The sequence below is a fragment of the Anolis carolinensis genome, chromosome 2 (assembly GCF_035594765.1).
Source record: "Anolis carolinensis isolate JA03-04 chromosome 2, rAnoCar3.1.pri, whole genome shotgun sequence".
NCBI lineage: Eukaryota > Metazoa > Chordata > Lepidosauria > Squamata > Dactyloidae > Anolis > Anolis carolinensis.
In genome coordinates, this window is record NC_085842.1 from 244,259,118 (window position 1) to 244,272,373 (window position 13,256).

The following is a 13,256-nucleotide window of genomic DNA, read 5'->3' on the forward strand; positions in this document are numbered from 1 at the left end:
GCACACCTACCTAGGGCTAAGGCCCTTTGAAAACAATGCTGCTTTCCTTTGAGTAAATAAGCATACAGCTGTAGTAGCAGTGTAGAATCCAATTGAAAAGAAGAAAAGCCTGGTGAGTAACCTAAAAACAAGGATCAGCAAGGACAGCACCCTCCAATGAGTCCAGAGATCTACTTGCTTTATTCAATCACATATTAAAATGAATATTTTCTTATTTACTTCAGTGGAGATAAGTAAAGTGCTGCTGTTCGTAACACTTCTGTGGTTAGGTAAAATCTGTCTTCAGCCCCAGATCCTTGTGTTGGGTAATTTCAAAAAGCATTTCTAAAGTAAAGCAGCAACAACAGCAGTAGCAGCAGTTTAGCAGATCAGAAGCTTCTTGAGCTAGCACTAAAGCAAATGAGCTTCAGCAATACAGGAGCAGAGTCAAGCTTTAAAAGTTACAAAATACTTAATTCAAAGAACTACATGACTAGATAGGAAAGTAAAGGCCTAGCTATCTTAATTATGTAACTTTCTGGAGACATTTTGTATCTCTCCATGTTCACAGGAAAAGAACAAAAGGAAGGACTCGGGGGCTTGCAATGGGCTCAGAAAAGAGTCCCCGAGAAGTATCAGCCTAACAAGTAGGGGAATAGAAGGAGAGAACAGAGTGACAGGCAGACAGAGAGGGCAATGAAGGAAAGGACTCTCTGCCAACTAACTCATCTGCCTTTCTAAGTCCTTGATGAGTATAAATTTGTGCAGGATGTGGTTGGGTTGCAATACATTGATGGCTTAGTGCTTAATAATGGAAATCTACCAGGATAGTCTCTTAGCACAGAGATACAGTGTGGATTTCTCAATGTCTCTTTCTCTCTTTTTCGCATGCTCAGACTCAACATGTACTGTTCCTGGAAAGTTGTTGACTCTCCTTCGTCTTAGTCAGCATGTGGTTGTTTGCATTCAAGTATTGTGCAATGTGACAAAGCTGTCTGCTTGGCATTAATACTACATTATTGAATTAGTAAAAAAAAAGTAGTGCATGGGTATGACTTGGGTGTTCTAGAGAGTCTGGAAAATATCTGTGTAATTGCACCTCCATAAATTTTATGGCATCTCATAAAAGTCCTTGTGCCATAGGAAGTGCCATACTGAGTTTGATTTTGAATGCTAGTGCAAGGCTGCCTGTTCTTTCATGCTGGCTGTAGGTGCAATGCTCTGAACTGCTGCACATGTGAAAATAATTTGGATTGTTAGACAGGAGTTGACAAGTCTATGCTATGCAGTGGAGATTGCCCAGAAAAGCCAAAGAAACCGTCAAAATGATCACTGGGCAGAATACTCTTCATGACAGCAATGTGTTCGCAAAATCCACTGACAAATATCCATATTTGATATAGAGGCCTCCATCTTCCCAAATGGGTTTTAAGGTTGCTCTTCAAACACAGTATAGTGGGTCCTTGGGTTTGGTTCAAGGATCCTTTGTGGATTCCAAATCTCTGGATGTTGAAGTCCCGTTAGAAACTGGTGCAGTAAAATGGTATCCCTTGTATAAAATGGCAAGATCAAGGATTGCTTTGAGGGGGATTTTTTCAAGATATTGATGATGGAATCCATGGATGCAGAGTCTGTGGATATGGAAGGGCAACCATAAAGTATTAAATAAATCTTACATTTATTCCAGTGTACTGTCAACATTGCTTGTTTTGTGGTTGAAAGTGTATTTGAAAACAGGAGTCTCCAGCTGCTCCACTATATTGACATAGTAAAATTTTAACTTTAGTTTGGATGTAATGTCTGAATTGACAAACTGTAGGTTTTCATGCTATGGGTAGAAATTAGTCTGCAAATCAGACATATATGTTATCATCATGGGCAATCATTCATGGCCGAGTATGATTGTGGTAACCCCTCTGGATGCAGCAGTTCAGCCAGAGATAAATGAAAGAGGCAAACTATGTTTAGGACACCATTTCTAGCTCCCTCCCCATATGGTGTGAACAGAGTGAATCCTAAATAAGGTTGCTCATACATGGATATAGCTGCTCCATTGCTCAACTGCTTCGGACCTTGAGTTAGAATGAGTGAATCCATATCCACTGCTCACATGCTGCCCATGTGATATTTCAATGTTAAGGCAGTGACTCTAGTTTTGACTTAATGCTCTGCCTACAGAGTCAGGAATAAGTATGAGCCCCTAGTACTAAGCAGATGGGATATAAAAATGAATAAATAACTGTAGTCTGTGACTTATCTGTTGAATATTTAAAAGCTCAAAATATGGCTGCATATCTTGGTCTGATGTACTGTCAAAATTGGCCACTAGAATTTTCTGTTTTCTTATTTATTCTCATTGGTCATATGTTACTTTATAGTTCTCTAATGTATTTTTGTTACAGGAAGAATATGATAAGTATGGGATTCGGATAAGGGTTAAATTCCGCAGCAGCACGCAGCTTCATGAACTGACTCAACACCATCAGAGTGGAGGGGAGAAAAGTGTTTCCACAGTGTTGTACTTAATGGCCTTGCAGGAACTCAACCGATGTCCCTTCAGAGTGGTAGATGAAATAAACCAGGTATTGTTTTTATCATTGTTATGCGTATGAAAATGGGACATTTTTTCAGCTGTAAAATATTAATGCCTTTTTTTTCTTTTAAAGGGAATGGACCCTGTTAATGAAAGGAGAGTCTTTGATGTAGTGGTAAAAACTGCCTGTAGAGAGAGCACTTCTCAGTACTTTTTTATTACTCCAAAGGTGTGTATCTACAAACTGTTTAACTTCTCTGTCTTCAGTACTTTTCATTTCTTTGTTTACAACAATAAATGTTGTCTGGAGCATTTAAAATCCAGCTTTAAAAAATTACTACATTGGTTCTCAAAGTTTGGCCTTCCACATGTTTCAGGCTTCAAATTCCAAAACCCCCAGTAAGCATAGTCAGTGATCAAGGATTCTGGGAGTTGTTATTAAAAATCTGGAAGGCCAGGGGTTGAGGACCATTGCTATAGTAGAAGCTGAACACAGGAGAATGCAAGTCTTGAGTTTCTGTCAATGCAGGAGTCATAACATTTATCTGTTGCAATGCTGGGTTTAATCTCTTTCCTTCTAGGTGAATGGGATGATAACAAGGCTTTTGGGGCTTACTAGGGCTAGTAACAAATTAGCACAGGGAATGCAAAAAATAATTTCCAGCTTTTAAAAGTTCTGATAAAGTTTAGTTCAAAGTTATCTTTGAAATTCCCAGAATACTACATCTAATACGACATTTTTTCCAATCTGTTAAGAAACAGAAGTAAAAAACAAAGTACATTCAGGAATCCCATTGTATGTCTACTCCCAATGTATAAGATTGTGTCTCTTCCTAAAGAGATTTCCTAAAGAGATTTTTTGTGACTTTCAGGGGAAAGCCCTGCTCTCCACCTTCTTGATAAATTAATCAAGTCTTGAGAAAGATCTGGGCCTTTTTAAGTTTTGGCTCTGTGGACGTTCATTTGAGACAGATCTGTGTCTTTGAAATAATAAAGAAAATGGCACACATATTTTTGTTGAATAAAAGGCCCTTTTCCTCATGTGGCAAGAGTTTTCCTATGGAAGAACTTCTTCCACTGAGATAAAAAATACTTTTACAGTCTTAATCCATTGTGAATCTTGTGCCAGTAAGGCTTGAAAGCTTTACAATAATGAGTAAGATTGGGTATCCACCAGGAGTGTTTTGGATTTCTAGGGGTTTTTTGCATGTTGGAATACCTGCATTTGCATACACTGATAATGAGACATCTTAGAAATGGGACCCAAGCCTGCATATGAAATTCATTAATGTTTCATATATACATTATAAACATAGCCCAAGGTAATTTTATGCACAATATTTTTAATAATGTTACGCATGAAACAAATTTTGTATACATCAGAAAGCAAAGGTGTCACTATCCCAGCCAACTATAAGGATAGTTTCAGATTTTGGAGTATTTTGAAATTCCACGTAAGAGGTGCTCAACCTGCACTTAATGGTGAAGCTTTAGCTCTATAAATAATAATGCTGAACACGTGCTGATGTGCAGTCTAGAGGCACATGAAGTTACTAGTGGTTGTGGTAACAGTGGATGGATTTATGTTTTGCTACTTGCCTCTGATACAAGCCCCTGTCCACTTCTGGTAGTAGTCTTGAAGTGAAGGATGTATTGGAGAGCTCATGGGCATTTCTCAAAGCTGAGGAAAATCCTATGGTGGTTCAGTCCTTTTGAGGCTGGTTTCAAAGTTATTTTGAGTATTGTTGGTCCTCCACCCAGAGTGGTATTAAATGCTGCATTAGTGATGTTGCCTTAATGCCCTTTGCCAACTTTATTTCAAAAAATATCTTGATGTTTACTTCTTTCTGTAGTTATCATTTGTTTTTCTTGCCTGTCATTCAGCTTTTACATAGATTGCTTTAGATCCTGCAGTCGGATCAGTGGCAGAAATCTGTTAGGTTGTACTCATTAATAACTTCCATGTGGCAATGCTTATGTAGCCAATATGAGTGATGTGGAACTTTATAATAATAGTGGAAGTTGAATTGAGATCATAATTTATTCAGTATGTGTTATCCATTGGATATTATCCATAGGATTTTCCTCAGGGCCTACACCAGGTTTGAGAAATGCCCATAAGCTCTCCATAAGTAGGAGGATTACATGGAGCCACCTAGCTACAAGGCAGCAGCCTAGTATGAATAGAGTTCTGATGGACTAGCCAGCTGATTGGCCCAATTGATTGGAAACCATTGACTAGTAGGATGTCTTAAGTATTTTGTTTTGTTTTATTATTGTCTTGTGGTAAAAACAGCACATTGAGTGGATATTGTTACACCAACTGGTTGGGAGAGAGCCAGCTGAAGAACTGGGTAGTTTTTGTATGGAAGTATGCCTGCCAAACAGAACACCAGAGCATGCAGGATTGGTAAATGTATGCACCGTAGATTGTTGTACATGGAAATAATGGTAATAGCAAGAAATTCTTGATAGGATTCACAGTTTGCCTGGTCATGCTGGTTTGTGATGACAACTTACTGTACAGTATATAATAATGTTAATTTTTTTGTTCAACAATAAATGTGAATTCTTCAAGGAAAAATAAGACATCTTCTGAAGATAGGACCTAGTACATCTTTGGGAGAAAAAATAATATAGGACACTGTCTTATTTTTGAGGAAACAGGGTATTACATATTATCTCCTCAAATATTTGGGGGCTGAACTGGCATGTTTCACTGAAACTTGACTGAGATGATAATGCTCCAATGTGGGCTCAGGCCCTCCCAGACTCTCTGGCTGAGCTCATGGAACTGGTCTTGGAGGTGTTTTGAAATCACCCAGGTTTCTGCTTCTGGGCAACTTCAACATAACACTGGAGTCCAGTTTGTCAGGTGCCCTTCGGGAGTTCATGGTATCCATGACAAACAAGGGCCTATCCCAATTGAACCGACACATTAAGCAGGTCATACCCTTGATGGGATTTTCAGCTTGGAGCATATAGATCTGTGAGCGGAGGTGATCAACATCTCCAAGTTGTCACGGACAGATCACTTTCTAGTTAAGGCTATTATCACAGCTACAACCTACCCCTACAGGGGTGGAGGACCTATTAAAACGGTCTGCCCTTGAAAGCTAGTGGATCCTCTGAAATTCCAAGAGGTTTTGGAGGGTACTGTCCTATCAAATCCCTAGTCAATAAATGGAATCAAAATCTAACCAGGGCTATTGACATGATCGCCCCCAAACGTCCTCTCCAATCTGTTACAAATCAGGCTCCCTGGTATACAGAGACCCTCAGGGAAGTGAAACAGGAAGGATGATTATTAGAGTGCAGATGGCGGAAAACCCAACTTTTATGCGACAAAACATAGTATAGAGGGCACCTCTGCTCCTATAAGGTGGCAGTACGTGCAGCGAAGAAAGCTTTATATTGTTGAAGGCTTTCATGGCTGGATTCACTGGGGTGTTTTTGGGCAGTATGGCAGTATTCTAGCAACATTTTCTCCTGATGTTTCACCTGCATCTGTGGCTGGCATCTTCAGAGGAACCGATGGTGGTAAAGCAAGTGGAGATTATAGACCTCTGGGATGTCCAGGGTTGGAAAAAGTACAAATGTCTGTTAAACTAATGTAAAGGGTATAGTTAGCAAATTTGATTTGCAAGTTTTTGAGTAGTATCCATCCATTAGCATGTAAGTAACTAGTTGATTAAGTGAGCCTTCATTATTTGATTATGTAATTCTCTTAAAGTAAAGGTAAAGGTTTCCCCTGACGTTAAGTCCAGTCGTGTCTGACTCTGGGGGTTGGTTCTCATCTCCATTTGTAAGCCGAAGAGCTGGCATTGTCCATAGACACCTCCAAGGTCATGTGGCCGGCATGACTGCATGGAGCGCCGTTACCTTCCCGCCGGAGGTAACATAGTCTGTGCGCATTCAGAAGAAGACCTACAAGCCACTCTGAACACCTTTGCTTGCAGAAGCATACGAGAACCTCGGCCTCTAATTGAACATCGAGAAAACCAAAGTGCTCCTTCAACAGGCACCAGCTAACCCCTCTGCAATGGCAGTAATACAGCTTAATGGTGTAACATTAGAAAACGTTGACCATTTCCGCTACCTTGGCAGCCACCTCTCCACAAAAGTCAGCATTGACACTGAAATACAACACCGACTGAGCTCTGCGAGTGCAGCATTTTTCCGAATGAAGCAGAGAGTGTTTGATTATCAGAACATCCATAGGGAGACCAAGGTGCTTGTTTATAAAGCTATTGTCCTCCCAACCCTGCTATATGCCTGCGAAATGTGGACGGTTTACAGATGTCACACTCAACTCCTGTAGTGTTTCCATCAGCGCTGCCTCAGAAAAATCCTGCAAATCTCTTGGGAAGACAGGCGGACAGGCAAAGACCCCCAGCATTGAAGCGATGCTCCTACGCCATCAACTCCGCTGGAATGGCCACGTTGTCTGAATGCCCGATCACCGTCTCCCAAAGCAGTTACTCTACTCCCAACTCAAGAACGGGAAACGGAATGTTGGTGGGCAGGAAAAGAGATTTAAAGATGGGCTTAATGCCAACATTAAAAACTGTGGCATAGACACTGGGAACTGGGAAGCCCTGGCCCTTGAGTGCTCTAGCTGGAAGTCAGCTGTGACCAGCAGTGCTGCGGAGTTTGAAGAGGCATGAATGGAAGGCTTAAGGGAGAAATGTGCCAAGAGGAAGGCGTGTCAAGCCAACCCTGACCGGGACTGCCTTCCACCTGGAAACCGATGTCCTCACTGCAGGAGAACATGTGGATCAAGAATAGGTCTTTTCAGCCACCTACGGACACACCCCCAAGACCCCACAACTGGAGGACCATCATCCTCAGCCTACGAGGGATTACCTAAGTAAGTCTCTTAGTTGCTTACATGCTAATGGTGGATCTCAACACTTGCAAATCAAGCTTGCTTATAGTTTTTAGATGATTGTGTGTTTTTAGCGATGTTGTGACCCGCTTCAATCCACAAGGAGAGGTAGGTAAGTAATAATAATAATAATAACTATTATTATCTTGCCCACCTGACAAAAATGCACAGCTTTGGTGAATCAAAAAAATGAAGCATGGAACAGCATAGGTATCCAAGAAATAAAATATAGGTGCTGTATATTGATTAAGGCACAACTATGCTTGGTGTGTGTGTGAGAGAGAGGGAACTGATTTTATTTATTTATTTATTTATTTATTTATTGTTCAAACTTATATGCCGCCACTCCCCTAGGGCTCGGGGCGGCTTACAAGAACAGGCTAAAATCTAACAATTTAAAAACATCTTAAAAAATCTTTAAAACATATTTTAAAAACATCAATAACAGAAATCAAAAGCCTGCCGAAACAGGTGTGTCTTACATGCCCTGCGGAAGGCTGATAAGTCCCGTAAGGCACGAACTTCAGGTGGCAGAGTGTTCCAGAGATATGGCGCCACTGCTGAAAAGGTCTACGTCTAGTTGTTGTTAGACACAAGGTCTTAAAACTGGGGACTTTCAATAGGTCTTGGTCCTCAGAACGGAGGGATCTCTGAGGTTTGTAGGGAGTGAGGCGGTCCCTCAGGTACATTGGCCCTAGACCATGTAAGGCCTTAAAGGTAAGTACCATCACTTTGAAAGTGATCCGGTGCTCAATTGGTAACCAGTGCAGCTGCAGTAAGATTGGTGTTATGTGGCATCTCATTGGGACTCCCGCAAGGAGCCGGGCAGCTGCATTTTGCACCAATCTGAGCTTCCAGATCACCGACACAGGAAGGCCAATGTAAAGGGCATTACAGTAGTCTAGTCTTGAGATGACCGTAGCCTGGATCATTCATTAATTGAATTCTCTTCCTTGCTCACTTCACAGCTGTTACAGAATCTCACTTATCACCAAAAAATGACTGTGTTGTTGGTCAATAATGGACCTTATATGCTTGAATCAAGAAAGTGGGACTCAAAGACTTTTCTTAGGAGACGTCGGAGAATTCAGCCATGACTAATCAGCAAAGATCTTTCTGATGCCTTTTGGAACCAAGGAGAACAGTTGGAGCAAGTTGAAGAACTTAATATTTTTCTAATATTTAAAGCACATCTCTCTTGAAGAAACTGTTGATGGTCTTCATTTTAAGTAACCATATGTTTCAGCTTTTATGATTATTTCTTTGGGAAGACCACAAGTGTGAATTCTAAGGAGGAGAATTTTTTGTATTGTAGTCATCCAGTGGTGCATTTTGGGTTATAGTCTTTTAGAGCTTTGATGTATTTAGATCTTTTTAATGTGAGTTGTAAATGTTCTGATACAGCTTTTGCAGGTATTCGTGAACTGGTAAAGATCTCTGTTGAGCAAGACAGTTTTAACTTGTGTTTCAGTCCAGTATTGTGCATTCAAAAGAGACAGTCCAAACTGTTTAATGAGAAATTATATGTAATTAATATGCAGTACAGGACTTCAAAAAGCGCTTTCTCTGCTTGCCCCTAGAGTAACATCTTAATTGTGTTTCAGAAGAGGAAAGGTTTCTGAGAACTGCCAAAGATCTAAAACGTGCCATATCTTCTTATTGAAAACTCAGTAGGAACTATTGGCTTGACTCGTGTTTGATAATTTTATACCAAAGACCATAAGATGGAACCTGTTTACAATTTTCCCATTGTTTTGTTGTTGGAAAAATAATCTTCCTCCATATGTTGTGAAAAAGTTGTATAATAAATTTATACTGGAATTTTTTTATTAGTCATATTTTCAAAACACTTTGTATGCCTCAGTTTTTATATTATTCCTTTGAGAGAAAAATGTAAACATTTCACAATAATTCAAATCAATCACCTTTGAATTTTTTTCCTCAACACACTTTTATTATGACTGGTAACTTTACTGAATTTTTAGAATTAATTATATCTAACAAGAAGAGGGAGATGAGAAAGGGAAAAGGGAAAGAGACAAGAGGTGACTTACACTATATTTATCCAGTCTTTTAATCAAGCATCTTCTGGTGAGATGTAGAATTTGTCTGAAATTGATGGACGGGTAGATGTTTGCAATTCCAAATAATCATTTAGACCAGCTGTGTATAACCTTTTACTTCCCTGGGCCACATTAGAAGGAGAAGGATTGTCTTGGCCGCACACTGCCATAAAACTAGAGCCACAATTTTGTGTTGGGCCAATTCATAGCTGTTCTGGGCCACAAGTAGCAAGAGCATACTGTGCGCAGCAGCACTGTGTCTAGTGCAAAATATATAATTTTTTCACAATTCTTTTTACATGATATTGTAATAGAGTCTCTTACTCTTTATTTTATTAATTAATTTTAACAGTTTTCATGTCTTCTCACTAAACTGCAATTATAATGTGAATTACAGAAGGTACTCTAATATTTGTAGATGTAACGTACTGTGATTATTCCATTCCTTTCTGTTATCATCAACTAAGTTTGTGCTTGAGAACTGCACAACCAAGTTACTAAAAAAATCTTAATGATTTCAGTAGGTTTATTATTTTGTGTTGGGCCTCATTCATAGATATTCTGGGCTGCATGCAGCCCATGAGCTGCAGGTTGGACAAGCCTAATTTTTAGACCATAATAATAAAGAAGAGGGAATTTGAAAAGGCCCGTTGAATACAGTGATACTGCTAGTTAAACATAGAATATATTAAGCATTTTATTCTGGACTGCAATAGATACCCAAAATTGTGCTGCATATGTACAATGAATTTATTGAATTCATTGAGATGCCACCAAATTGCTTTCCCCACTGTCACATATGCAATGCTGTTATCACTCCTGCAAAAATGAATATTATAGGTCATGCCTGAATCAGTGATTTTCAGACATAAAGTTTAATTAATAAAAAGGGCACATGAATGTCTCATCTTTCAGACTTTTTTTAGTACTTTCCTTGAGAATGAGCATTTAGAAGGCGAGGAAAAGTGAAGCGGAAGGAATGGTCTGTTGTACCAGATTTTGTCAAAAACTACACATCTGGTTGTAATGCCAACTTTATTTTGTGGCATCTTTCCATTTGCTGGTTTTAAACATTTACCATCTTTTGTGATTTGGGTATTTCACCATGTTAACAAAAACATGGTTTGGTTTGATGGTTAATCATATGATTGCTTACGTTCATTCTAAGAGCTTGGGCATGACCAATTATTTGTTTATATTGGCGCCACTAGCACTTCTTTAGTCATTATATATTTCAGCTACTATCAGAACAACTATAAATCTGATGTTAGAGAGAAAGGTGAATTGGATTGGATTGATGACGAAAAGAGAAGTTGTTCCACCCTCCCTCAAAGGACCAGTCATGCAATTTCCCTTGCAAAAGTTTGGGAGTGGGCTGAATAAAAGTTCACACTTCATGTCATACTTTCTATCGACACTGACATGATGCACCATGTTTACTGTTGTTTTCATAACTTCTTTCCCCTGGAAACTGAGAATGCCTGTTAGGTCCATATATACACAAAGACGCTCTTTGTGGAGGGCAGGGTGCGCCATTTCAATTATGGATTTGCTAGATTATTCTTTAATCAAGCAGCAACCAAACTGTTGAAGGAGCATCTGCTAAGAGTGCAATACTAGGTAAATTATATGCTATACCCCAGGAAATCTGAGATTTGGGTTTTTACCACCAGAGGCCACTGTAATACCAACTGCTAGGTGACTGCCTTGCCTTGAAAGCAGCACTTTGCACAGAAGGGGGAATAATGCCTTTCATTTTCAATCTGAATGAGTTGCATGAGCTCTTTCTCTAAAATATATTGGGCTTCCCTGTTTCTTTGCAAACAAAATTTCTTAGTTGGCTGGATAGGAGTGAATAATAGGTGTGTGGCAAGCACCTGGGGGAAACAAGAGTCAGGAAAAGAGGAAGTAGATACTGGAGATGTGGAGATGGTAGTGCCCTGATAAATCACAAAGTTGCTGATAAGAAGGGAGCTCACTTCAATCAACATGTGAACCTATTGGCATTAGCAGGCTGATCTTTTTGCTTGAAACGGATAAATAATGAATGTATGAACTGAATACAACTTACCAGACAGAATGGTTAGTTATGCAGTCCAACACACAGGACAACAGCAATTTTAGTGCTAGGTCTTCACAGTATATACATCTAATAAGCCTTTGTGATGTTAAGAGTATCAGAGTTTAAATGGTGGATCATGCTTATGTTTCGTGGCTATTTCAGAAATTGGCAGAGTTTTAATGTACAATTAGGTTGTTCCTCCTAATCCTTGTCCCTGGTATAACTCTTAGTACCGAAAAGCAATGATCATTCTGGCTTCATCACTAGCCCAAAAACTTCCTGCAATCTAAAGTCTGTTTCATTGGCATCTGTATTTTTCCCCCCAGAACTGGTATTGTAACTGCTAGCAAACTATTTATAGAAATATGGAAATTAAGTTAGGCAGAATGTGCGTAACAGTTGACATTATGCTTTGTATAAATGCATATACCCTTAGATAAAACATACACTGCATGCACACCTATATTAAATTAAAGTTGTGATAAGGACACATGCACACACAAATATCCATATATCTATATCATCTATAGATGATATATTGGGGGCCTCTGGTGGCACAGTGTGTTAAAGCGATGAGCTGCTGAACTTGCGGACTAAAAGGTGCCAGGTTCAAATCCTAGAGCAGAATGAGCGCTTGCTGTTAGCCCCAGCTCCTGCCAACCTAGCAGTTCGAAAATATGCCAATGGGAGTAGATCAATAGGTACCGCTCCAGCGGGAAGGTAACGGTGCTCCATGCAGTCATGCCGGCCACATGACCTTGGAGGTGTCTATGGACAACGCCGGCTCTTCTGCTTAGAAAAGGAGATGAGCACCAACCCCCAGAGTCGGTCACAACTGGATTTAACGTCAGGGGAATACCAACCTATATCATCTATGTCTATAGCACATTATGTATGCTTATTTTTCTGTCTCAGCATGGCAAAACCTTTTTACATTGGTGAGATTGTGTGTTTGTCTGAGGCGAGAGGTTATGCTGACAGTAGCAGTGCTGCTAGTAGGGTCTCTCATGTCAGATAGGATTTGTTGAGTCAGACTGAATGTGCCAAACAGCTACTAGACAGCAGCAGTTGTGTAGGGTGACACTGGCAAAGGATTTCTCAGAGGCAACAGCAGTGGCACCATAGCTAACACTAATTAGTACTGTACAGAAGAATGCATGGTAATCCCCTTTTGAATGGCCTTTATTACAAAAACCCTATGATGAAACAATCCAAAATGAGACGAAATAATGCCAAATGATAAAAATACCCAATCGGAGACCTCTTCCACAAGATCTGAGAAATCAAAAGGGAATTTAAACCAAAAGTGGCATAAACCAAGTAGAAATAGAAAGATGGTGAGAACAATGCACTGAAGAAATATATAACAGAGGCAAAAGAATGAAAAATTCATTGAAGGAAGAACTATTTGAAGATGAACCTAAAATTTTAGCTGGAAGCTGTACTCGGAGCACTTGGAGTAACAAATCAGCAAGAACAGATGGCATATCAATAGAGCTACTTCGAGCTACAAGGACAGAACCTACTCTAGTTCTAGGTAAAATCTGTCAACAAATATGGGGGGAAATGGTCCACAGATTGGAAATGCTCAGTATATATCCCAATTGCCAAGAAAGGAAACACAGGACCATTGCATTAATTTCACATGCGTTCAGAGTGATGCCCCAAATTCTACTTCAACTTTTATCACATAAATGTCTCCACAGTGACCAAAAATGTGAGCACCACAGA

The 13,256-nt window shown here is 39.7% G+C and overlaps 1 protein-coding gene across 1 annotated transcript in view; it reads left to right on the plus strand.

Annotated features, from left to right (window-relative positions):
- Positions 1–9,225, plus strand: part of smc5 (structural maintenance of chromosomes 5) — a 68,686-nt gene extending 59,461 nt beyond the window's left edge. The window contains exons 22-24 of the mRNA XM_008103295.3: positions 2,382–2,561; positions 2,646–2,741; positions 8,369–9,225. Of these exons, the coding sequence (XP_008101502.1) occupies positions 2,382–2,561; positions 2,646–2,741; positions 8,369–8,497 (405 nt within the window). The 3' untranslated portion in view covers positions 8,498–9,225. The remainder of the gene's footprint in view (positions 1–2,381; positions 2,562–2,645; positions 2,742–8,368) is intronic.
- Positions 9,226–13,256: the final 4,031 nt, after the last annotated feature.